We start from the raw sequence: 26,733 nt of genomic DNA, 5'->3' as shown, positions 1-26,733 counted from the left end.
TGAGTTGTAAGAAATAAATATCGCTGTGAGTCTTGGATGTTCACGACTAAATGACGAAGTAAGTAAATCAGGAAATGAGTGTTCACATCGTTTTAAGGAGATCGTGTCATTCTATGAGCCACAAACCTAGCATCCATTTTGCGCCAATTAAGGACGAACTACGGTAGTAGCAATACCCTCTTGCCGTAAATCAATGTCGTAAAATTACGCCAAGAACACCGGTCATCATGTGGGAGGCAACAAAAAACGCCACGGTTTTGTAAGAAATGTCGGTGTAAACATGACATTTAACGACCAAGTGACGAAGTAAGTAAATCAGGAAAAGCGAGTTCACATCGTTTTAAGTACGTTTTGTCATTTTATGAGCCACACATATGCCATTAATTTTCCACAAGTTAAGGACAAACTACGGCAGCGGCATCTCCCTGTGATGCCGAAAACACAAAAAACGTGAGACATTTTCTTGAATCCAAAGATTAATACCCTTTAAATGTACCGGTGTAGCAATTTGGTTGTATAAATTCTCGAAACTCGTCAACCAAAGTGGACATCTTCCTTGGGGGAGCCATTGGTCCCAAATTACACTGTAAAATAGGTCTGTCAGTCAGTCTCCTTTTGGGCGTTGCTTGTTGTTCATAGTTACTGCGCTAGAGGGAGGCAAAGATTTAACAATCAGAACAAGCAGACGAGTCAAATACTTTTGATTCTGCGCTAAGGAGACATGTTTTTCTTTTATTAAAAACGATTTCCAGGTTTCATAATAACATGCCTGTGGTATTCTTTCGCCAAAATAACTCAGATCAGGAATTATGCACATGTTTTTCCAGTGTATTTCCTACCATGGTGAAACGGACTCCTTTTATGAGTGTCTCTGGTTCATGCAATGTGCCAGCCAGCATTTATACACCCTCACATACGGTTGGGACAATGCCGAGACAAGCTTTGGTTTCGCAGAATGTGGAAAACAAGCGAGCACTCAAGACAAAGACAACATTTTTGTGGCTTATGCCCAAATTTTCCAAAATGGCCAAACACAAGGACTCAACCATCTCGCTAACCAGTTCATGGAGCAATCAAATAAGCCTTGCTTGTAGTTATCTCTGTTATCTCACTTAACACCAGAGAACGTAGCATTTCATCACCAAGCCTGTACAGTATTATACTTGTAGTGCTGTGGTACATGTACCGTGTTGACAACTTATTATTGGAAGCTAATTTGTGTGAACATTGCAGCTCTGCTTACCTTGGGGCTTTCATATGATGCTCCGGCCACTGAATCAAAGTGATACATTGTGAAACTGCGTCCTGCCCAGCTGATTGTGTCAATAATGGAGAAACATTGTGTGGGGGTAGTTATTATGTTAAGCAACACCACTGTTAGCTAATAGTTGGCTAACTTGGGTACGCGGTTGTTTGGTTACAAAACCGAAAATTATTATTCAAAATGTAAAAAGCCGATGTTCCATATGTCACTTTCAGTACAGCCTCACTTGAAAGCTTTTGTTCATCTTGATGTAAGAATTATTTGCTTAGTTTGATGCAGAGAATGCAGAATCCTTGGATACTGCAGGCCTTGCCGCACCTTTTTTCCCATGATGCAACGATGAGATGGACCACACGCACGCTCCCGTACGAGCACGTTTTAAAACGCGGCCCCCTCCGGGGGCCCATCTGTCTGCTCAAAGGGCCACTGAAGGAATTCAGTGTCCTGCTGAATTTCCCAAATAACACAGCATCTGAGACCGCGTATTCTGCCATTGTGTGTGTGTGTGTGTGTGTATTCACAAGGGGCCAAGTGGCGCGATGAAGTTTGCCATTGTCGCCCAGTGTGGGTGTTTTTCAGACTATCTGGCATCATCTGTGAGTTAGTGTTCTCTGTGTTGCTGCCCAGTGTGCCCACTGTCTTCCCACAATGCCCCATTGAGGCCCCAGGGCCTCTCTCTCTCCCACTCTCTCACTCTCTTTTTTTTCAGCTTTTTTTTGTACCCGTAAGGTGGAAGGGGTGCCATAATCATCATCAAATTTTTGTCAAATAGCTGTGATGTCATCTTTTATTTTTGCTCGTCATCCCCTCACTCTCGTTTACTTCCCGTCTTCCTTCCCTTCTCTCTTTCTCTCTCTCTCTCTCTTTCTCTCTCTCTCTCTCTCTCTCTCTCTCTCTCTCTCTCTCTCTCTCTCTCAAATCCCAAACACAAAAGACAAGGGGGAGGCCGCGAAAGGACCCCAGTGTATGCTGGTTGCCAGGGAGACGGAGAGACAGTGTCGGGTCTTTAAACTTCCCTCACTGAGGGGTGTGTGGGGTTTCTATGGGGGGTGCGGTGGTGGGGGGCTTATTTACATGGGAAGAGGACAAGGGTGAGAGAGAGAGGATTGGAGGTTTTAAACCCACTTTTTTTTGCCTCCCCACCAGCACCCTCGTCACTGCTAAAAATCATTCCGCCGCATCAAATATTTACAGAGCGGAGGAAATGTAGAGCTGTTCATTATGTGGAGAATGCATAGCATTTTAAATCAACCTGTCTCATACACACACATACACACACACAATTTGATTGTGGTGGGAGCTTCGGTGTGTGTTGGCTCGCTGGCCGGAGCTGACTGCAGAATACATTAGTGAAGCGATTTAACCCTCCTGCTTAGTCAGATTGACCCGCTTGCAAGTGAAAGAAATGCAACACAAAGTAAAGCCGCAATTAATGGGCCCCCTTTTTTTTTAAATAGAAAATCCTTTGATGTTCCCAAGCTTTAACACCACGCAACGGCAAAAAAAATGTTTTACAATAGAGCGTCGTCCATCTTTTCCAATCTACTTGTTTCTGATTGGGGCTTATCTGGGCAAAGTTATAGAATAGAGTCATAGAATTAGCACAAAATGGCTCCTCCAAACCAAAATGGTTGACTTCAGGTCCAAGTTTGGCCACGGGTCATTGAATTTATTTTATCGCACAGTAGACGTTTGCTCATATTCGTGTTCATCTGTGAAACTGGTGTAGAGGGATTGAGGAATTTAAATTCAAACTGCATGCATGAGGTTTTGTTTTCGTTTTGTTCCACTGTAAAATTTGAATGTGAATCCTCAAATTGGCAAGTTTGACTGAAGAGTGCCCCAGCTTACTATTAATTCTTTATTTTATGTATTTTTTTTTAAGTGATGAAAGCCATCACACGAGCTTAAGATACACCGCCGAGGAATTTATTTTTTTGTCTTGCTATCAGATCTGGGCAAGGAGCCCACGTGACCACTTTCGGTTATTGAACAGGGCAAACACAATGAAAATATAATGGAAAAAACTGCATGACTCAAAATGTTTTTTTCCCCTCTTTTCTTTTTTTTTAGACATGGCTGTTGAATTTCGGGTTGATCGGTGAAACTTTCCATGAAACGCTACTGAGAGAAACCTGGGATAAGGTACGTACACTCTCACCAGTATGCACAAGCCTGAAAAAAAAATCTTACGTTTTTCTGCACAAGTTAATAAAGAAATACAATTTGAGGTTTTGTTTCTGACACTTGGATAATTTAACTCACCCCAGGTCGAAATGACCGGGGGAACATTATTGCTCTTCCTGAGAAATGTAACAAGAGGGTTAGAAGACTTGATTGAAAACAGGAAAAACAGATGAGAGCGCACACACCCATCCAAACACATCCATGAACACCCCCCCTCCCCTCCCCGACCCCCAAACCACTCACACCCCTTTAAAAAAAAAAACCTCTCCCTTTATTGCTATCTTCCTGTCCAGAGGACTGTCAGCGGCGGTCACATTATGTTCTTTCTCTCTCAGTGATCAGGGGAGGGGGGTGAAGCAGGCTCAACTCCAAGCCTGAAGTTCAATATCAAGCCCCCGCCACCCCCCTCTTCAGCACCCACCCCAACAAAAACTCCACAATGAAAGCAGGAAGGGCAGGCAGAGGACGAATGAGCCACCCATGGCTGCATTCACCGTGGAAAAACGCTGTGTTGTTGTTTAACTTTGGGATTTAAAGGGAAACTTTGTTTGAAGCGCGCGTGATGTGACTATATTTTTATGTCGAGGGCCCGAGCACCCTGTGCCAAGAAGGCCCCTCTTGAAAGTTTGGAGTTTCTTCGTCCTCCTTTGAGGGCTTTCCCATACTCCCCCCAGACAACCCCCCCCCCCCCCCACACACACACACAAAAAACCCCAAACAAATGTTTTTGTTTGGTAAGGGAACGTTTTGAAAATACAGCAACATGAAATTTGGTAGACATTTCAATTATATGTGGAGCCACAAAAAAGTCTCTAGAGGCACACAAACTCAACCATTTTGGATCAAAGCACTGATATGTGGCTCATTTTGGCCAATTTAAGCCTTTGGAATTTAGGAAAATATAGCCACCAATCCAGGGCCACTTAACAACATGAAATTTGGGAGACATGTTTATCATATGTAGCCCCACAAAAAACATGTATGAAATGACAGGAAGACTGCCATTTAGTCATTTGATGGTCACTTTGACCATTTTGGATCCTGGGAATTTCAGAAAAAATTAATCCCTCAAGCCAGTTACAGTTGGGTGGACCAACGAAATAGTGTTCAGAAGCCTTGCCTGAGAAGATGCAGGAAGTCTGCCGATTTTATTTTATGGCAATTTCGGCTTCAAAAACTACCAGAGATTTTGTCCCATGGCAGCCAAATTTTAAGAAAATATACTCGACAGCTAGGTGACATTGACCACATGAATTATCATCATTTTGTGTTGTCGGCAAAGTTGGATGACTCGCCCTAAAAATTCAGCTCCGCTAATCGTCTTGTGTGTGATGAAGGTCTCACCCTCAAAAGATTAATCGGGGCCTCGCCCTCCGCTGTAAGGGTACCATACATGAAATCTTTCTACTCCTGATGCTCGCATTTCCTTAAAGTTGTCTTCGTCTGGAGTCGCTGGACCGGCTGTTGTTGTAGGAGTTGCACTTTTCGCCGTGATCCTCCGCAGATGTTTTAGGGCGAGCTTGCGCAATCAATTTCCCTTATATTCCCCCGACATTTAGACCTCCAAACCTGACACCCTCACCGGGCCCCGCCTCCTTAGAATGCATGTGCGTGCCTCGGAGAAACCATGGCGATCCGGGTGTGTTTTGTTCTCTCTTATTGCACAAATATGTGTAATGCCCTCCTCAAGTGGGAGACAGTATGGTGAGAAGACAGGCAAAAAGGGGGGCGGGGGGGGGGGAGTGAGATGGAACATTTGTGGCCTTTTCTCTGCATTTCATCTAAAAGGGGTGTGTTTTTTTTTAGTGTGTGCGTGTGTGAAAAGGCCTTGTTTTTGATGATTAGTATGCAGAAAGGAAGCCTATTTGCATAATTAAGTGCTACAGAGAGTGAGAGAAGCAACAGAGTTAGTTAGTTTTTACCACAAAGAGTTTAATGATTACAACATTATTCCCGCTGACAATGTTAACGAGTCCATCATTCCCGTTGCGCTTTTTCCTTTTTTTTTTTTTTAAGAACCCCTCTCAACAAAGCATATCGACAGATACAATTAAGTGGTTAAACAGAAAGGTTTAGTAAAGCCTATACAGTGGCCCGCTGAAGGGCAGATTAATGTGGAACTACACTGTTAATTGTCAAAGAGACCTTCAAATCAAATCAAGGCACAAGAGGCAAGCGCTGACGCTCATTTCAGAGGCTCCAGTTAACACGCTAAACAGCTCCAGTATTTCAGGACACACTGTTGCATGGATGTGGATAGTAAGGCATCAACTCTGAAAAGGTCATTTAATGTACAAAATGGCATATAAAAATACATATAAACTCATTACAGGTGTTACGACCCCACGATGTTTGATACCAAGGCCTCAGTTGGCTGTGTTGCACATGCTCGTTAATATAGTTTGTGCGGGCTAGTTATGACAAAAACAGTGTTCTATCGTCACACAAACATAAAAAGACAGCTTATTTAGATCAGTGCTTAATACTGTGTGGCGCATGGACAGGGACTGGGCAGTTAAACGGGAAGAGGTAAATTCCAATAAAAATGTACTTCTGGTGATTTATTATTATTATTATTATTTTTTAAAGGCACTTTTGTTCAGTTGTGCAAACTTCCCTTTATGTGCGTGTAGTGGCATTTAAACACCGCGTGTTGAATCACAGGCTTGCGGAAGAAGCATCAGAACGCTTGACCTGATGGCTGTGATACTTTGGCCTTTTTGGATCTCACTTTCTTTTCAGTGGCGAGAGAGGATCCGCCTTGGCATTTTACTTCACTTGACGAGGTTATTGGAAGCACAAAATTCATTTAAGGCACTCTTTAAAACGCTAGTGACATTTAAAAGAAAACGAGTGCGATTTCAGGCTTTGATTTCCATAATTGTTCAATTTTGTGGGGGGGGGGTTGGTTTGTTTTTTTAGGAAGGAAGGATTCATAAAATCAAATCAAATAAAACCCCTGCGGAACTGTTTTAACTGCAGTCAGGTGCTATTTGTAATAAAGACTGCTAGCATGGTAACATATAGGAAGATAGCACCATGAGTACAGAAAGGGTTGAAGCTGGTTAGCAAGTTTTTAACGTCTCACTCTGTAGTCAGGTTCTTTTTATATGCTATTAAATGCGAACACGTTAACTGTTGTATAGCTCACGTATCGCAAGCTAGCAACCGGAGTACAAAACGCACTGCGACGGATCAATAGGGATTTGACATCCCGGCTTGTAGTAGCACACCGTACAAATGAGAATTGAGAAAATGCTAACATGCTTTTCAGCTTGTTTTCAGAATTGTATGAGAACTCCCTTGGGATGGCGCTCTTTCTAATGAGGACATCTGTGGTTGGATATTTTTATGACCCCAAAAAAGATGCTAAATGCTAACAAATGGGAACATGTTAGCAGTTGGTTGCTCGTTGAAATGAAGTAGAATGCATCATATCAACACCTCTCTCTGTGGACGGTTTGAGTGCCGGGTGAGAACAATTCGCATCTTCAGTTGTTGACTGTAATTATTGCTTATGCAGGAGCTTGTTTGGACACCTCCCGCAATGGCGACATTGGGCGATATGCAAGAGGAAGGCACGTGGACTAAAAGTTCGATGGCAGCGGTCCCGGTTGGGTTTTCGGAACTGCAGCCGCCATCCGCTGCTGGTTAGATGGAAGGGTCGCTCACAGCGCCGGCCTCTGGTTGGCGGAGCCGGGTATGGGTCGAAGGGGGGGGGACGCGGAGGGATGGGGAGGAGAGTGGCAAGGCCGGGAGTTGGGGGGGGGGGGCATTTGGCCAATGAGACGGGTGGGTTGGGGTTCGGCTGGGGGTGGGGGGGTCATCAGTGGAAAAGGTGTCATGGGTTAGTTGCCGTGGCAGCTAGAGTTAGACAGGACACAGACAGACCAGGAAAGGAAGCAGAAAAAAAGAGGGCACACAGAAGGGGACATAAAAAGAAAAACAAAAGATAGAAGAGAGATTAGTTTCAGCTAGTGGCGTCGGGATGACAACAAGGCATTTTTTTTCTCCCTACGGCGGTTGCACATGGTGCCGGGGGCGGATGTTTGGCCGCCCCTAGCGTCATGTGACCGCCGCTACCATGTCGCTACTCATGCTACCAGACGGTGAAACCATGAGGCAGAGGAGGAGACGCTGTGGTTACCCAAAGTGTACGCAGGGGGAAATATATTGGATCTAGATGTGACTGGACATGTACGCATCAGTTGCCATAAAAAAAAGCATCTTTATGATTCTGGCATGTCGGTTGTCCGTGTGGTTGCTAGTTGCAGATTTCGCACCACATGCGCTTTGGGTAAGCACAGACAGACGGCATGGTTTCATGTGGGTGAGAGCGTGACCCTCTCGTTGTAAGTAGCTAGATTTGCGAGTAAGGCTGACATATTCTTTTTAATATTGATTATGCTTTGCTCCATTGGCTCGGAAGTATTAGCAGAGCGGCTAATGGCTACTGTGAGCAGAGAGGTGCCATAGTAAGAGACAGCAATGAGAGGTTAAAAGATGGTGATTTGTTTGTTTGTTTTTAGAGGAAACAATTCAAAATAGACAGCCTAACTTCAAGAATTTAGAGCTCTTTAGTTTGTCTTTGGAGATTTATTTTGTTCTCAATAGTCGTCTTTATTGCCTTTTTTAGTGGTTTTTTGTTGTTGTTGCTTGTTCTGTACAACAGGAGCACCACTGCTCACACACATACATATTGCAGCTAGCTAGTCCATGTCTATATTGCATAAAACAGTCATGAGGCCTGTGCATTGAGAAGGTCACCTCATATTTAAAAACAACAACAAAATCAAAACACAACAAAAAACACACACACACAAGAGCAACAACTGCCTTCCAGGGAACAGTAGGAGCTACACACGCGGAATAAAAGTTTTACATGGAGACACTTTATCTATAAAAAGCATACCGTAAAAAAAAAAAGGGAAAAAAAACCTACTCATATTTTCAAGCGATTTTGTTCCATTAGCTTCATATAAGCACTTTAAAATCCCTATATACAAATGTATTTTTCTTTTTCTCTTTTGCAGCTAAATACATGGCAACAGCACCACTCTGGCTAGGTAATATAATATGAAAGATGTAAACAGTCCCAATGATAAAGTCCAGTGGGCGACTGGTAAGACCACAAAAAGAAAAACAAACAGTATTTCATACAAAAAAAAAAGAGCTTGGAACACAGACTTCAGTAGTCATCACACGCTGTGTTTTAGTAGTAAAATGGGACTAAGTGGCGTGTAGTCATCGGGCACAACACTTTTGATCACCAACAAAGAAATGCGGGAACAAGTGGAATGAAATCAGGTATAAATAAAAGGTTCCCATCGGACGTGCTGGGTAGTAAGAAGTAGCATAAAAAAAAGGGGGGGACTCCAAGTCCAGGAGTCACAAGGAAGGGAGTCACATGAATGGAGTGATTCACTCTAATTGAGATTGGCCGCCCGGGTTATCGAACAAGAGATAAGTGCATTTCTCTCTCCCCCATTGTGCCCTCCCTCTTGACATTGCTCCTCCCATAATTTCACCCTTACTGCAACAAGACTGTTTTCACATTTGACACCGAGCTGGGCATGCCATGCTAAGACACACGCACATATACTGGTCCCTTGGTCTGCATGCACAACACGCACACGTACACATAAAGCGGCTGGTGAGCTAACTAACCTCTGTCTGTGGTCACTACCCTTTGGTAAGGATGGATTCTCTTGTCTTGGCGGCGTACCTTAGCGGTCATGGCACCTGCTAACAAGCGCGACGACGTTGGCCAAAACAGAACACAGAAGGTTACTACTCATCAGAAGAAGACACATCACACGTCAGCGGCCACTTCCGGGAGAATTGACAACGTGCACAAAACTGCCGGTGAGAGGGAGGGGGAGGTGGGGTCGGGGTTGTGGGGCGGGGACGGGTGGGGGTAAAGATTTAACCCTCCGATTATGCTGTGGGTGCAACTGATCACTTGGAAAATCTACATTTTGGTTTTATTTGGTAAATTTAGATGAACATTTTATTTCTCTAGTTGTGTTTTTTTCTATTCTGTGTCCAAAAAAATACAAGTAAAATATATAATACGATTTTATAATACGTTGATTAAACACAGAGCAAGTCACGTTGGTAAGAATTAAATAACAGCAGTTTTTTGATATATACTGTATATCTAAAAGAAAAATCTGATCAAACTTCTTATTCTGCTCTTTTAATTTATTTTTTTAAATATATTTTTTAATTGCATTGGACTTTTCACGATAAGAGATTTAGATCAGTCTTCCGCAAGTCTTTTCCTCATTTTTCTTATATTTTACAAAAATAATTTGCAAACCCCTCCCCTTCCATGCATGCGCCATCAAATATATCGACCCGGCAGCGACGCAACGGGCTAAAAGGGAGATGGCAAAAATGGCTAACTCTTTTCCTTGCAAATAGTATGCAGTACACTCATTGACGACTGTATTTCAGGTCACACATACACGTTCCCTCCTTATTTCACCTCAAACACAAGAGATAAGTGTTCATCCATAACAGGAGGGTTAAATCATTCAAAGGACAGAATCATGTCGTGTTGTGATCTTCTGTTCTCTAAAAATTAATCCAAACCACTACTTCCTATTTTAAAAAAAAAGCTTCACTAATAGCTTCAAAATCACGCTGGTGAGGCACTGGAATCAATAAAATTGCTTTTTAAAAAAACATTAAATCACAAACAGCGCGCTAGAACATCTAAACTAGAGCAAAAGTGTTAAAAATTACAAGTGGAACTATATATATATACTTTGTTTTAAAGAAAAGGTTAGAATTGAAGGTGTCACACCACCACGCTAGTGAGCTAATAGAATGTCACGAGCGAGAAGAAGCCATGGATACTCGACTATAGCGCGAGGGATCTGTCGTCCTACAGTGTGAGCGAGCTGTGAGCCTTTGCTCCGTAGCATACTGGAAGCATTTAGAGAGAAGGGGGGAGGTGGGGTTGGGGTGTTGGTTCAGGAAGGCGGGGAGGTTGGATGGGAGAGGGGGGTCTCTGCAAGCCAGTCCATGTGCGCTAAGATGGATAGCTAATCGCTTAGCCTTTGGTTGGGAAAGCCATACCTGCGAAAACACAGGACGAAGGGACTATTAGCCCAACGATGAGCTTCTGCATGCAGGGTTACACGTGAACGGATGTATTACGAGAGCTGGACACTGATGGCCCGCCATCACCCATCGTCATCTCTTGCCATTGATCAAGTTGAGTGACATGATAAGCGCAGGAATCAAATGCAGAGCGAACCTGGCTTCTCTAAAGCTCACGTTTATGACAAAACACTCACACGCCGCCTTCAGAGCATGCACGGCACCTGTCAAGCGTTCACAGCGGAGTTTCAAGAGAACGGGCTGCCCCTTGAATTAATAAATGCTGCATCTCAAATTTACTGACCAACATGTGCATGGTAGTCATCTTTAGCACAATTTCTGCACGCACGTCATCGACTACTTTTTGAGTTGATGCCTTGAACCAAGCATCCAGGTCTCATAATACATCCATTGTCCATGTAGGAGCATGATGAGCCGAAGCGATTATTTACCTAATACGCCGGTCGAGTCGATGGGGTATTCCAATATGGAGGGCGTCAATGTGTAGGGGTACTCATAGGGCGTGTAGATGATCCCCGACTCGGGTCCCTGCGGCACCAGCGCCGGATGCGGGTTGCCGCCCGGCATGAGGGCGGAGCTCTGGATCTGACGGATCAGAGGCATGAGCGTCGGCGTGGTCACGGGGGCGGGATTGCGCAGGGTGGGCGGCAGGACGGGCGTGGGGCCGGTGATGATGCGAGGGGCCTGCGGGGTGCCGAGTGGGAAGCCGGCGCTGGCTGCCGGACACACGGACACACACGAACACAAGATGCACAATGATTGTGTGTGTGTGTGTGCCCCCCTCCCCCACACATAAGCGTATACACAATGGACAGGGGACGAAGAAGGGACAAACAGTCTATGTTACAAGGAACAGAGCCATTGTTTGTAAATACAGCGGTCTCCTGTGCAAAGGCCCCTCCCATCCTGTGCTGTGATCCTTACGTGTCTTGACAGTAGCATCTCTGTAGGTTCCATTGAGGATGGCCAACTCCATCAGCTGCACTTTCTTCAAGTTGTCCTCACCTTCAGCCTACACAAAGACACACGCAATCTCAATCAACGTCAGTGTGAAGGTCGAAGGGCACGGAATCTCTGTGCGGTCATCTCAGAACGGTCGAGAAAGACAGGTCGGGTTGTGACACTAGAAGTGCAGCAGTGTAGTTTAAGTGCAGCATATTTGCGCTTTCCTCATCACGTGAGGTCAATCATTGACTTATTTGTTGACGTTGGAAGCAGATATCGGCAACTTGGCTGTTGTGGTTTTTCCGCCGCACTGCTGCTTCTCACCCTCACAAAAGAAAAACTCAGACCATCACACACGTTGACGTCAACTGGCTCAAAAGAGTCTGCAAGTCAACGTTCTGTCATCATCGGAGACTGCAAACAGCGAAACACGTGGCCCGCACACACCCTAGCATACCAACACCACCCGGTCTGTACTATTCAATGCCCAACAAGCTAGTTGCACCTTAGCTCCAGTTACTAGCCGCCGAGAAGCTTGTCTGATTTATTGCATCAAGGCAAAGTTGTGCGGGTGAAGCCAACACGTATCATGAGTCGGAGCGCACTGACCATGAGCACTGCCATGGAATGAACAGGTGCTGCAGCTTCCGATGACCACGACGCCGGACGGCCGTAACCTTTTCGGCCCGGCTGCAATCCCCCCCCCCCAACCCCCGCTGGTCTTTTCTTTCTGACCCACTTGTTGCAAGCGGAAGCAGCTTTGTGATTTCACAATATACGCTTATGTGTGTGTGTGTGGGGCACGATTTTCCACACCAGAGGGAGGGCGAGATGTATTGTAGGTGGCGCCGGAGAATGTGAGCCATTCCGAGGAGTCCAATCAAAATGTGCCCTTGTGCACGGACAACAACGATGACGGGAAGAAAAAAAAGGGTGGGGGGGAATATTGTAGCCGGTCGTTGGGAATGAAGTGAGTTGTGAACGAGTGAAAGGAGTGATGGAGTGGGGAGGACGAGTGAACAGACTTGCCATTCATTCGTGCAGCCTTTCAAACAACCCGGCGTTGCCGTGGCAACCCCTTTTTGTGCATGTTCCCTAATTACCCTAACCCCTTACATATACTGACACACACATATACACACACACACACACTTTTGGACCGACAATCCGCTACAGCCCCCCCTCTTCCGTGCATACCAAAATGCTAAACTCTCATCCCCGTTTCTTTTGGGATACTCACAGCGGGGATGAGGAGTTTCTTGACTTCATTGATGGCCCGCTGCAGCTTGATTTTAGCGCGGTTGTGCGTGTCCTCCACCGTGATCAGGACATGGAGGTCCTCGCTCAGGTGCTCCCAGTTGGGCTTGCCTCGGTTCATCTCCTCCTGCAGGGAGGAGAACAACAAGCACACTCGGTTAGTATGCGCGGGGTGGGCCTTTTCCCATTCACACCCTACGAGTGACATGTAATGTGCTGTGAGGAATTTCTTTTTAATCCTCCTGTTATGTTGCAGGGCAATGTGACCCATTTTAAGTGAGACTGCCATGATAAACACCCAATTTTGGGTCGATTGGTAAAACCGGTGTCACGGACGGATTGAAATTAAATTTACAAGCGTCAACTTTATCATTTCAAGTGCTAAAATAAACTGTGATTCCCAGTAAATAGTTCAAAGATGTGCAATCAACATAAAATACTACAATAGAAATGATTACTCTCACTTGAGATGATAATGACATACCGGTAATTCCAGAGAACAAAGGAAACTTGATTCAAGAAATAACTTGTCATGGGATTGCGCAACTTTCTCAAACTCCCTGAATCACCAAAACTTCCCGCAATTTTCTTGACAACTCACAATCGTTGCAACACGTTATTATTTGCCCTTTATCTCAGCCCACCGTTTGCAACAATGAAGCTACTCTGTACATTCTGTCACAGGAGAGTTGACCTTGACATGACCGGATGTGCTCATTGTTTCGCAAAGGAGTCTTACTGTACCATGCGTTGGGGGGGAAGGTTGTTTGCATTTGATCAGCTGTTCACCTTCTCCCACTGCCAATAACAATCGAAACCTTTCTAGGCGTCATCTTGGTAACTTTACCACCCTGCTTTATCCGGCAGCAACCCCCACAAAGAACCTTGGCCGCTTGTCGGGCCTTTATTGGAATCTTCCATCACGCTGTCGTTGGCCGTTAAGCCGGTTGGCTATCAGGAGTTTTTTTTCCGCAAGTGGCTAGTTTGGCTCTACAGAGGAAACTGGAAGTAGACGCGTCTGCGAATGGGTGGGGGGCTATTGTATTGTGATCATAAAATGGTATGTCACTTGGAATAGGGTCCAACCTCCTGTACCTGAGGGCCGTACTGCAAAAAGTAACCCATTGATAAACAAGACCAAGCGAAACATGGGCGCAACAGCGTGCCATCGATCCTGCCCACGGGCAAGGAATCGTGAGCAATTTTAGCATCTCAACTCTAGTTCATATTTCATAACTCCCCACGGGAAAAAAAGTAATAGGAGATTAATATTTGATGCAACCACACGCTGACAGAAAACGGAGTTACGAAAGCGTCCGTCGCAGTGTGCAGCGTGCAGGCGGGGGTGAGAGGCGGCGGTGAAATGTTTTGTCAAGTGAGATGTATCGTTTTGAAGAGCACTAAAAGTCAACATCTTTCTCTCGCGCCCCCCCGCCCCTCCTACTGTGTCTCTGTTTTCCTTCCTCTGTGTGTGCGTCTCTCTCAGAGGGTGTGCGGGGTAGGGAATGTTAGAAAGAGAGAGAGAGAGAGAGAGGGTGGGTGGGGGGCGTTGCATGGAATGCTGGACTCGCTCCACTTGCCGTTTGCAAAGCTGGAGCCATCCAACGTGAGGAGACACCAGGGGAGAAGAAGGAAAGACAGATGGACTAAGCAGCGGGACAAGGAAAGAAACAAAAAACACATTGCGGATGGTGTAGAATAGAGATATATGGATCGATAGATCGATGAATAGTGCGGAAAGCTATGATTTCAAACAGCCCCGAAAGCCAATGCCTGATTACATTCTGTTAAAATATATAAATATACAGTATATTGGGGTCGGGGGGGGGGGGGTGATTTCAGAGTGTCCCTGAAGGCAGCGCTTGATTCGATTCGGTATCAAATAGCCAGACTAACAGACAGTGCGAGGAAAGCTATGATTTCAGACGGTCCCTGAAGGCAACTTGCAATTCCATAGCTTTTTTATTTTTTATTTTTTTTTTACTTTCACCCAATTCTGACATCCATCTATTACGCAATCGTGACTTGTGATGTCTGGACGTCTCCTGACACGACTCATTACAATTATTTTGAGCGCGCCAAAGGAACAGTACTTCCTGAGAAAACAGGAAGTGAGGCCTCGCTCGGTCACTATTGCTCTGATGAACGTAAGGCCACCCAGAAATGTCACTTTAACCTTGAACGTAAAGCATTTGAATTCATGTACACTGGTTTATTAAAATTTTAATTCGTGTTACAGCTGTTGCTACGGCTAGCTCTGAGGCAAAACCGTTTTTTTAGTGCCAATTTAATAAGGAGTTCCTTTTAGGAAATACACGCAATGATTCATGAGGAGGCGTGTTCTGTTTAGCGGTCACAATGTTCGTTCGCTGGCCATCAATTGAAAGTAAATGACGCGTCACATCTGCTGGCGGGACGGTGGAGGCGTGGGGGCGCATGTTTTAGTAAGCAACTCCTTTCAGTAAATGTAATTTTAACAATGCGTGCACACATTCCTGCCACCGATTAAGGACAAGCGGAAACATTGTGTTAGTGTTGAGCGCATTCATTGGATTATTTATCTTCTGAAAAGGACGTTTCACAACTTTTCCTTATCGATCCTTAAAAAAAAAAACAAATAGACGAACATCCACTTAGATTCACACCTATCGATCAACAATCTGGAGACCTCACTGAACCGAACATGCATGTTTCTGGAATTTGGCAAACCCACGCAAGCTCGGGAAGAACATGCGAACTCCACGCAGCAAAATGGTGGTCCACATTCCAAACCCTAATCTCAGAACTGTGAGCCAGATATGCTTTTGTATTCAGTACGACATTGCATATTCGCAGTTCGCTGTTCACAAATGCATCTATTTTCTGCCAAAGCGCTGTCAAAATTGGCAAGTGTCACGGAAGTAGTTCGACTTGATACATCTCGAATAAGAGGCGAGCTTTGTTCGCGGCTGACAAGGGGAGGAGCAAAGGTTAAGCCTGGGTTCTTAGTGGAAGTTAGGGTGAATATTGTACACGGACAAGCGCATGCCTGGTGGATGTTTTTTTCCAAATCAAATCATCTAGATGCCATTTAATTTGAAGGTTAATGTTGACAATCACTGTTAATGGTCTGCTCACGATTTAAATGATGAATATAGACAATAGCATCGATTTTTAGGGCGTTGGTTGCCAATTATTTGCGGGTTTTCACTCGTCTGTACTATTCAGAGTCCAATGACAGAGAAGAATGAACAATGACGTATCCTCTCAGCACTTAGCAGGTTCACCGGCCAGGCTTTTTTTTTTCAGGTTCTGTGGGCTGACTGCAATTAAATGACACTTCACGACTCAAGGGGGAGCCCTGGCGCCGCGGCGGTCCCTTACAGCTCTTTTAACAGGTGAGGAGGCCTTTACTCAATAAAACCAGATCCGCAAACCACCCTGGAGCATGTAAAAGAGTGGCGGGTACCTTCTTCTTGTCCCGCATCGAACCTTTCCCGCGCACCATGATCTTGCAGCCGGTCTCCGCCTCCAGCTGTTTGGCGGTCAGTCCACGCGGGCCCAAGATCCTCCCGACAAAGTTGAACTGTGCAAGCGAAGAAAAAGAATACAAATATCATACGCAAAGGGGGGTCGCACATGACTTGAGCCCATTTGGGGTCGGCGGTGTGCTTGTGTGATGCCTTTGCGTTACCAAGCCAGAGCAAAAATAGATCATTATAAGGGGGCGCTTGGCGGCATGAGAGGACGCCGCCACTCGCTTAACCTTATCTGTCACGGGGACTGAGTGATTAACAAGACAGCTGCCCCCGTGTGTGTGTGTGTGTGCGAGTATATGTGTGCACCCTCATCTCACACATACACACAATACTTTCTCAGTAGCGACACGTCGATGGCACGCTGACCTCTGACTCACAAGGGCGCCCGCGCACTAATAGGGTCCAAACGGCTCCTCTAAATTTAACCTTGATCTCAAGCGTTTGCCCTGCCGTCACGTGAGTGAGGACAGCCTGTCATTGTGCCGGCTGATTGGCGAGCTGATGCGTGGTGGTGCTGGCGGAGGGGAGGTGAAGGGTAGGGAATTAAAAAAAAAAAACAATAAAAATCGCCCCCCTCCCCCCAAAAAATAAAATAAATAAATATCATGTGAGCCCTTGAATCTGGATAAACAACACTCATATTGAAGTTCTTAACTGTACTTGGCAGCAGTCGCGAGGATGTGCTGGATGCACCCGCGCTTCATAGGGTCTTATATTTAGGGTGGTGGTGGGGGGGGGGGGGCTTAATCCACCCTTTTAAGTGCCGACAAATATGGATGAGCGATGGCATCACGCTGATTAAAGCTGCATGAATAATCAGCCTTTATCAGTAAGCAAAACTGGCGAAACGAATATTGTAATTTGATCCTGATCATTTTTTGGTATGCGGTTAATTGGTTTCCAGCATTTGTGTTTGTTGGCGTGATGACTTAAGAAATAATTTGTTCCTTATTATTCTGGAACATATGTTGGACGTGAACATACAGTTTACGTCCTCGATGTGCGATGACTTTTGAAATCGGTTCATTCCTGATGATTCTGGCAATTCAATTGTCCTCTTTGTATGACATCACACTTCCATGACATCACAGTTTCATTTGCGAATGGCATGATGATTTTTAAAATGGTTTCTTATGATTCCAGCAATAAAATGTTCTCCTTTACAGGACATCCAAGTTCAAATCCTTCAAATTGTTTTTTTAAATTATTCTGTCAACTAAATCAACTTTTTTTGGTGGGGGGGGGGGGGGGTTAAAATAAAGTTTACGCCATTTACATAAATAGGTCATTGTGCATTATTCCAGCAACTAATTTTACATCATATGTGTGACATCACAGTTGATTACCTTATTCTCTATTGGTGCAACGATTTAGAAATCGTTGTGACATCACAGCTCAATTCATATTGGCGGGATGAGTTAAAAAACAAACAAAAATAACACAACGGTCTTTAGAAATCATTTGTTTCTCATTATTCCAGGAATGAAATTGCCTTCCGAATATGACATAATAGTTTACGCCCTCGTTTCCTATTAGCACGATGACTTTCAGAATTGCTTCATTTCTCTTTTTTCTGGCATGTGAATCTTCACAGTTGAGGCACCATGAACGCACTTGACCATTGTGTTTGAATGTGTATTTTTTTTTCTTGGAAAAGTATAGATATTTTTTAATTTGGTTTCTAATCGACTAAAATGGCCTTACGGGTTTTCATTCGGGCACTGACGTAGCTAGTGAGGCCCAACTGACTTTTTACCTTCCCTCCCGCCACCGCCAGAAGATAAAAGTGTCCAAGGGCGAAAAATAAACAGTTGGCAGAACGGTTCGAAGGTCACACACTGGCCCCCACTCACATCGGGGTACTCTTTGACCGGCACGTAGAGCTTCTCCTGCAGCTGGGCCACCGGTCCGATGGCTTCGGGCAGCTCCTCCATGTCGCGTCCGTTGAACATGCCTCCGTTCACCGTGTCGTTGTACATGTCCTTGCGTACCCGCCCGATCTCTGCCGGACGAGAAAGGAGAGAGTCATGAGACGTCGCTGACAATTTCTCCTGCTATGTTGACACATGCTGTTCCCTTTTAACCCAGTAAATATACTCGGGAGGTCACTGTGACCCAATAACGAAACTGGACCGAAAGGATTGCTCATTTTGAAAACACGTGCTGGTCTTATGCGCCGAGGCCCCATTAAAACACTGTCATGCTTGTAATGTTTGTTTAGGCTCGACCCGGCGGCCCACAATGCCTCTGTAATGACACCCCGGCGCAATAATAAGTGCTTACGTGCCAACCGCACGTACACAAACACGACCCAATGGCTGCCTTGAGGCGCAAATGTCGTCTGACATCATCTGGCTTGATGGTAAGCTCCAAACCCGTAACCAACTTATTGTGACCCTCCACTTTTGGGTCACGGCGACCCTTTGCCGCGGGGAAATGAGAAGTGAAAGAGACTACGGCAAAAAAGTTCTCATCATCAAGTCATCTCGTGTTTGTTTCATATCGCAAATGAACAGTTGTCAGTCAGTGAGCATTAGTTGGTACAGTAGAGCACGAGTCCACATCGCTTTGAAAAGGACGAAAGAGTGCGCGGCTGTCTGGACTGGACTAGGCGCCTGTCTACATAACTCAGGCCGGAGCCAGAACGCGCCAAACACGGGCCCACTTTGATTCTAAACGCGGCTGTCACGCTATCATGCGGTGCGAGAGACGGAGACGCTCGGCCTTCCGGAAACGGATGCGTTTCTTTAAAATAATTACATGACCTGTTGCAAAAAAAAAATGCTTTTGTAAAACTCAAGTCAGGGGCGGCAAGTTCAAAAATAAAAATTGAAAATGACTATCGGAATGATGTCATTATTTGATTATTGGCGCGTTAGTGAAGAGGAATGGAAGAAGTCGCCCAGTGACATGTGTCGTTCCAGTGCAGGGCTGGGCTGCATCACTCCCACCATAAGCCTGCGCATTAGGTCACTGGCAAAGACTAACAACTGTCTGTTTGTTCCCATCACCAACTCACTCGATACACACTCACTCGCTCACTCTGAATTTGTGTGCAACTGATCAGGCACGGAGAAAAGGTGGACTGTTTTCGAGATATAAACTTTAAAAAATTCACATTTGGCCTGTTAAAAGTGACATGCACGAGTTTCCCCCCCCCGCACCCCCAACCCACCCACCACCCCTCTCAAAAACTCAACGCCCCACCCACCCACCACCTTACCTTCATCTAGCAGCCGCTCCAGATGTGTGAAGATGCCACTGAAGTTGGGTAATGAACTCATCACCTTCCGGTCGTTCATCAGTTGCATTAAGTAGTCCGGATTGGACTTGGGTCTCTCCTTCACCTCTGTCTCCCCGACCATGGCTCAAGCGTTGATGCAAAAGCACTCTGCTCGGATTTCAATATAAAGTAGTTTGCAGAAGAGTGCTGGGATGTGTTTTTTAAAAAAAGTCCCCAAAAAGCGATGCCAGGACAGCACCGTCTTCCGGCCGACGAGCGAGTTTCTCAAGCGGCTACTCTTCAAATCACAGCCGTCCCCCCTCCGCTCGGTTCCGAGCCCGATTCGTCTCCGGATGATGCGAGCCCCTCCTCGACCACCCCCGGCGATTTAAAGTTGTTTTTGATGGACGGAGGGGGGGGGATGAAAAGTTCCTTGGGAGAGTTGTTCGAAGTGGACCGCGAACAAGTTGGTGGCGGCGGACCCGGGCTCGGTATCATATGATTACAGTAGTGCGGGTGAGCACGAGTGGGGCTCCGGGGAGCGCGCTGCGCGTCGCCGCCAACGCCTGAGGGGTGGAGGCTCGTGCTCGTCCTCATTGAGCAGCGCATACTACAAACGCCTCCCGCCCTCCCTTCGGCGTGGCGTCGCGCACGCGCACGCACAACAAAACATGCGAGGCAACGTGAAGGTATGCGCATCTGTTGCTTCACCTCATCTGTCCCGTTCGACCTGGGGCGGGAGCGTACGTGCGTGCGTGTGGCCGGCTTGTTCGGCTGGAAGGCTGGCTAACTGGCCACATCGTTTAACATACTGTTACTTTACAAATTAGAACACTTGCCCCCCCCCCCCCCCCCAGCTTCAACATAAATAAGTGTGTATTTTTAATTTGCATTTAACCGAATGTATCCACAAATTCTCGAGAATTAGATATTTGACATGGATGGATAGACAAGGCAACTCAATGTGCTTCGCACAACACTGAAAAGCATTTACAAACAGAACATTTAACAATAATCACGCGAAATTAGACATTTTCGCCTCGCAACGCAGTAAATAGTCCACCAGGTGACAAAGTGTATTTTTGTTTGAAAGGCAACAGGTGCCAATCATGTGTTTTATCTTCTGTTTTCTTTCCAGGGAAGTAAGGCTAGCCACACCCCAGGCATCTTGCGGCTGTGCAACCAGGTGGATGCTTTGCTGAACTAACAAGGCGGCGTGAAGTGTGCGCTTCTTCTTGCTGGGTGGCTGCCTGAAATGTCAGCGCTGAAGGAACAGATAGGTGCGAGAGTCTAAACATAACTTGCTGTAAATCACACACATAGGTGAGACAATGTCTGAGTGTGTATGTGTGTATGTGTGGCTGTTGGCGGGTGGGATACGGCCTTGTATATATCTCTGTGTGTGTGTGAATTGTGACGGGGCAGCATGGTAATGGCTGGTCAGCTGGTATGGCGAGTATTCAGGGCGGGGGCTGTGCATTGTCCTCTCATCGCTCCCCAACAATGCCCCTCTGAGTAGCTCGTTGCACATCTACCAGTCACGGGCCTCGCGCTCACCCGCTCTCTCTGCTGCTTTGCTTTCTATCTGCCATATTTATTCAGCCGGGGCGAGGCGTAAAGTGAGACGCGATGGTTGTTGTGAAAGCCGCGGTGCTCCTGACCATTTGGGCGAAGGTCAAGCAGCTAGAGACCCCCTGCCGTCCCCACTCCCACCCCTCCACTCACCATACTTCAAATCACAGCACATGTCAATCATGGTGGAGCTGCCAAGATGCATACATACCTCCATACATGCGTCATGATATGATGCACGCGTTGAATAATTTAATCAGTTCTGAAAGGCCTTTTTCAAAGCTAGTGTGCTCCCGTCATGCATATGTGCACATAACTGATGGCATTTTGTGATAAAATGCCAAAAGATTGATTGTCCGTCTTTTGTTTGTCATTGGAACGGCAACCATTAAGTATGTAATATATGTAAATAAAAGGCAGCAAATCCAAACAGACACACACCAAATGTCTAGAAAAGCAACGGCAAAGGCAAAACCGTTGTCCATTTGAAACACATGTACTGTATCTCCAAATGAGTTTCCCCCCCCAAATAACAGGAGCAAACCAAATCACTTGTATTTCACTTGTATTTCAGAACGAAATGCTGATTTTCAACAGTGATGATATTTCTGATAAAATATTAATTGACCATCTCATGTTAAAGTCTTAGGAATGCCATCAGGTGTTTGTGTGAGAAATATGGTGTCTTTTGTTTTTCATCAGTGCCAGTTTGAAAAACGACGCCCTCTTGTGGATGAGGGGTGCAACTATCTCTGATCAAGATGTGGAACAAAGACACAAACATGAGGAAAACACCAAAAAGGTGAGTGTTAGAATATCTACATGAGGGAAACCGCTGCAAATAACCTTGCAAGCACCTTCTTCTGTTTAAACCAAGTGGGTGGACAAAAGTTTATTAGCCTTACTTACAGTCACCTACAGGGGGCGACAAAGCAACAATGTGATGGGCAATAGCTTCACCTGACTGAAAATAAACACTGCACTGTAAACATTTGGTTATTCTGCATTCAACATAAAAAATAATTTATTTTAATTCATAATGAATAGTATATATTCAATGATTCATGTCGATTAGGTTTTTGACTTGTAAACAGACAGACAGATAGACAGATAGTGGCAATAATTCAAATCCACTTCCTGTTTTTCGTCTCGTCATGTGCCTTCCCCTCCCTGACTCTTGGATGTACGTGACGTATAAGGGCTCGCGGTAGGACATCAGCCGCTCACCTGGTTGAAGGCAACTCAGGCTAATCTCAAATCCGATTAGCCTCCTTATCTACTCAGTCCTGCTTTTATGTGCTTTGGAGACTCCTGAAATACCATGCAAAGAAGACACACTCCAAAGTCTGGTTGCTGACATAGCTCTAAAAAAAGGCTTAAAAATGAAAAAGCATGTGTATTTCCTTTCACCTTTCACTTGTTGGATTGAATTTGTCCTCATACAGCATGCATCTGCAAATTTCTTGACTTTTATATTCAAATTAAACTTGGAAATACATCTGTGTTTCCTTTTACATTTTACTCATCCCAATAGTTTTGTGCATTAAAAAATACAGAATCACCAGAATTTGTGGGATTTACATTAAAATAATAACAAGCACAAACTTTAGTCTCCCACACAACTACACTGACCACTCTGGTTGCCACACACACACACACACAGACACACACACGACTGTTAGATCAGGGCATGTGAAGAGTCATCCCATGTCCGTGCATGTGAAAGCAGTAAAGAGCATAATTGCCTTGATCCGGTCGTCGACTTAATCGTGAGCCTTGTGGCACTCGCTGTGTGTTTGGGCCTCCTTGACGCAAAGTCAAAAGACGACAAGACGACCACATTTTCTCACACAAACACTTGTTATTTTATTAGTTATCCCCGTTTTTCTAAACACACAGCCCATATACATTCATTTACATGGATTTTGATACAGTGTATGTATATATTAACAGATTACATTATATTTAAATATATATTTTTAAAAAAGCTTCAGCGTTGCCGTTTCTACACTATGTACAAAGACCGCCACACCGTTGTTAAATATACAGGGGCCGAATGAAAGTCTGACAGGGGATGTGAAGGGCTTTTGGGGGAGGGGGGCAAAATATTTAGCTGCCAAATTCATCTGTGATATCATATTCCTATTAACAAAAAAATAAATTGTTTATTTCTTCAATTGGATTGCGAATCTCAGGTTGCTGCGACGGGGGGGTTGCATAGTAACCACCATCCCCATCCAAATGTCTTTGTCAGATCTCATCTGGAGGTGTACCTAATGTTGTGGACTCGTAACACCGTCTTGGAAAACTACGGCTCTGTATTTACTACAAATTTACAGTAGATTTCCCGCAATGAGCCAATTAAAAAAAATAACAACAACAAAAATCCTCTCACAAGTCCTTTTACTTCCGTTTGGGCGTGGTGGCGGTGTCAGTTTTGGCAGGGTGTGAGGGGAGTCAATAGGTCACTCAGCTCACAGTGGCTACGCCGCCCTCGTCGCCCCCTTCCTCGACTTTACCGCCTTTGCCCATGGCCTTCATTTTAGTCATGATATCGGTGAACGTCTCCTTGACGGTCTTCTCGAGGAGCCAGCCCTCGCTCTCGCTCTCCGGGTCTTCGGGGTTGGCCAGAGTGGACAGCGAGCTGTCGATGTATTGCAGGCCCGCTGTCACGGCGATCTGTCACAGGGTGGGGAAAACGTGGTGCCAGTGAACGAAATGGCAAATATAGACAAAATGTCAACAGATATTTATGAAAGCTAGCAATTAGGTGTTGATCCAAACAATTTAAAGCAGACACAAAAAATAAAGGAGGGATTGGTGTGGGATTCTCTTTACATGCGATATAGTGAAGGGAAGGAGGAATTATTTTTAGGTTGTTCCGGGAAGGGGGGCCGGCAAATGCAAACGAGGAAAAGGAAGTGGCCGATGGGAACACCAACTGTGTCAAATGTTGCTCACCTCGCACCATGCGATGACAACATTGAAGTCCTGCCGTCATACTTTCCTCCCACACTTCATACAGTCTGCACTGTTTTATGAATATTGATTGATGTTTATACCAAGACTGTCCAAATAGTTTGACTTTGACTGAAGAAGGAGGGGTGGGGGGTGGACATGTCTCTTTTGTGTTTTTGAATCCGAAACAAATTTAAATGTGTTCTTATATTCTGATGTGGAGCATGTTTACTTTTATTATTTAAACACATGGCAGGCCAACAACAACAACAAAAATTGACACAAACGGCCCCCAGGTCAGACTTTTGACACCGCTGTGTACATAGTAGTAGCACTGAGGAGTTTTTCGTATTTTCTTTGTCACATTTAGCTCCTTGAGAAGGCCCCATATGAATATTGTTGTTGCCGAGTGATGGTTTGATTCCGCTTCTGGTGTCATTGTTATGTTGCCTGACCTCTAACAGGGTGACCAGCAGCACCAGGGCGCCGATGGTGGTCATCATGCCGCCGTAGTAGGAGAGCAGAGCATCGCGGCAGCCGCTCTTCCACACGTTGAGGTCCTCGGTGTAGTGGTCGTAGCTGTAATGCGCCGAGTTGTTGGTCATCTGATGCTGGATGCACGGCCGCGGAGAGCTCGGGTTACAACAGCTGAAGGGCACACCGTCCATCAGGTACTGGCCGTCCACGTTGCTCCCGATGCGGCTAGGAACCAAATATTACACTTTTATTAACGTATAGAAGTGTACCTTGCAGGATTATATCGTGTGTTGTTAGCCCAATAACATAATTGCTTCAGTCAGTTTTCATTGTATGCTTAAAATATCAATAGCAAATATTTCATCCGATTTTTTTATTTGTATTTTTTTAAATCGATTTCAATTTGAATGAAGTTAAAATAATGTGAGCCATTTTATGTGATCTGTTTTTTAAAAAAGTACATTCAAGTAAGGATGTCAAGTAAAAAGTGTGAACTGCAATCATTTTTACAGTTTGCATTATGTTTCTACATTCAAAAAATAATTTCCTGAATGTTTGAAGTTTGAGCTATGAACTGAAAAGTAATGACAACATTTATTATCAACACTTTGCACTTCTGAACCGCAACAATTGAGCATAATCGGTTCTCGGAACATCCTTGATTAACCTTGAAAAGAGTACAGCGTCAACATCGCGTTGCAAAGTGCCGGAACTGTTCCGCAGACACTTAACTGACATTTGTGGGTCAGAGTCGGAAACACTTAATCCAGAGTCAAACCGAGTAAATCTCTTTGAGTACGCAGGAAACGCATCATATATGTAGGTCAGTGCGCAGAACCGCGACACTTTTGGGGCCGTAAAAAGGATCCACCAAGATCTTAAAATGTTGAATAAACAATATTCGACTGCATTTCGGAAACATCAACACAATCGCTTTCGATTCTTCTCGATCGAACTGCAAAGCTGTTAAAAAAAAAAATCAGCAAATTAGCTTTCCCCGAGCTCAGCAGGGCTGATTGGACAGGACACTGATGCTTCAAGTGCTAATCCCGGCGATTTACTAGTCATGGTGGGAAGACTTAAAAGAACGGACACAACATTAGCCTCACACCTGCGACACCTAATTTCAATATTTTGCACATCCTCTCACAGCTAAGGGTCATTTTCAAGGTCAAAAATAGCTCTTGTTTTGGCATTTACCAGCAGATCTACTTTATATTGTCGCGAGGACAATTGAATTGCCCCTGTGCTGTTTTGATCCCTCTTATCGTTTTCTGCACATAATCACCACCCCTCCCGCGAGCACCCCGGCCAAAGTGCCCAGTAACCCACACCTACTTCGTCATTTGCCGTCACCATTTCTGTCCCGCTAATCCTCAAACGGGTGAGGAAGAAAAACATACATGCCCTGACCTACCCTCACCCCGAATCCACTTATACTGAACTCATCCTCTCGAGGTTTTGATGAGCAAAACTCCCCAGTGACATGCGTACAATAATAAATGTAGCACCTCTCTAGATTATGATGTCTTGTAAGTCTCCACTGAAGGCCCAGATACGAAATACACCGCAAATGACACATTCAATTCATACGAAAATTCCACTTACTCTTTAACCTCTTTGGCGCTGAAGTCCAGGTAGCGGTTGCTGACCCACTGGATCTCGAACCAGTCCCGGTAGTTGTCGTTGCCGCAGCAGCGGAACTCTATCTGCATCAGATCCAGCGTCCGCTTCATGTAGCAGCGTCCCGGCGTGTCCGTGTCCTTGTAGTAGCGCATGCCGTTGCGTAGCCCCTCGGCCAATGTAAACTGCAGCGGGATGCGCATGATGAAGCACAGCAACGCCGTGAGCACCAGTAGAACGTTGAACACCACGCAGCCGATCAGAAAGTTCTTGAGCATGGGTTTCCACTTGACAAACTTGGAGGGATCCAAAGAGTCGTAGCAGACCTTGCCGCCAAAAGCGTTGATGCCACACGCCAGCAGGCCCATCATGATGAGAAGGTTGGGCAGGAAGTGGCTCTCGTTATTGTCCATCAGCTCCGAGCGCTTCCGCAGCTCGATCTTGAAAAAGAGGCCCATGCTGAAGACCAGCACGCCGGCCATGACGGCGAACCAGAACAGAAACCACACGCTTTGGGCGAGCTTCACTCGCTTTTTCAGATCAAACTTGACCTTCATCAAAGCCATTGTTCAACCAGA

General features: G+C 45.3%; 2 protein-coding genes and 1 long non-coding RNA gene across 7 annotated transcripts; 1 reads left to right on the top strand and 2 right to left on the bottom strand.

Annotated features, from left to right (window-relative positions):
- Positions 1-170: 170 nt before the first annotated feature.
- On the top strand, positions 171-24,669 carry LOC127603486 (uncharacterized). Its single transcript, XR_007963067.1, has 6 exons — positions 171-306; positions 3,338-3,409; positions 16,073-16,161; positions 20,664-20,805; positions 21,800-21,899; positions 24,520-24,669. It is a non-coding gene; the product is annotated as an uncharacterized LOC127603486 (long non-coding RNA).
- qki2 (QKI, KH domain containing, RNA binding 2) lies at positions 5,444-20,099 on the bottom strand. Of its 5 annotated transcripts, none has more exons than XM_052069747.1 (9): positions 19,526-20,099; positions 18,156-18,304; positions 16,233-16,349; positions 12,768-12,911; positions 11,507-11,594; positions 11,014-11,298; positions 10,538-10,561; positions 9,119-9,193; positions 5,444-7,315 (listed from the first exon to the last, which is right to left on the bottom strand). In XM_052069747.1, exons 1-9 carry the CDS (start codon positions 19,665-19,667, stop codon positions 7,293-7,295), a joined length of 1,047 nt encoding a protein of 348 aa, XP_051925707.1. In that variant the 5' UTR covers positions 19,668-20,099; the 3' UTR covers positions 5,444-7,292. The 5 variants fall into 5 exon arrangements, with proteins under 5 accessions (XP_051925707.1, XP_051925706.1, XP_051925708.1 ...); XM_052069746.1 differs by having other exon boundaries at positions 9,119-9,196; positions 19,526-20,098; XM_052069748.1 differs by lacking the exon at positions 10,538-10,561 and having other exon boundaries at positions 9,119-9,196; positions 19,526-20,098.
- On the bottom strand, positions 23,229-26,733 carry prph2a (peripherin 2a (retinal degeneration, slow)). The gene is made up of 3 exons (XM_052069753.1): positions 26,141-26,733; positions 24,511-24,757; positions 23,229-23,776 (listed from the first exon to the last, which is right to left on the bottom strand). Exons 1-3 carry the CDS (start codon positions 26,719-26,721, stop codon positions 23,567-23,569), a joined length of 1,038 nt encoding a protein of 345 aa, XP_051925713.1. The 5' UTR covers positions 26,722-26,733; the 3' UTR covers positions 23,229-23,566.

This window comes from Hippocampus zosterae, chromosome 7, assembly GCF_025434085.1.
Source record: "Hippocampus zosterae strain Florida chromosome 7, ASM2543408v3, whole genome shotgun sequence".
NCBI classification, from domain to species: Eukaryota; Metazoa; Chordata; class Actinopteri; order Syngnathiformes; family Syngnathidae; genus Hippocampus; species Hippocampus zosterae.
Note: the sequence above shows the minus strand (reverse complement) of the source record. Positions and strands in the feature narration are given on the sequence as shown.

Bases quoted from the DNA above. Each gene is read 5' to 3' on its own strand.
- prph2a (XM_052069753.1), bottom strand. From the start codon at position 26,721: ATGGCTTTGATGAAGGTCAAGTTTGATCTGAAAAAGCGAGTGAAGCTC. The intron at 24,758-26,140 runs GTAAGTGGAATT...TTTGGTTCCTAG, and splicing joins AGCGCCAAAGAGGTTAAAGA to CCGCATCGGGAGCAACGTGG. The intron at 23,777-24,510 runs GTCAGGCAACAT...ACCCTGTGACAG, and splicing joins TGCTGGTCACCCTGTTAGAG to ATCGCCGTGACAGCGGGCCT.
- qki2 (XM_052069746.1), bottom strand. From the start codon at position 19,667: ATGGTCGGGGAGACAGAGGTGAAGGAGAGACCCAAGTCCAATCCGGAC. The intron at 18,305-19,525 runs GTAAGGTGGTGG...CTCGTCCGGCAG, and splicing joins GGAGCGGCTGCTAGATGAAG to AGATCGGGCGGGTACGCAAG. The intron at 16,350-18,155 runs GTGAGTGGGGGC...TCGCTTGCACAG, and splicing joins CGGTCAAAGAGTACCCCGAT to TTCAACTTTGTCGGGAGGAT.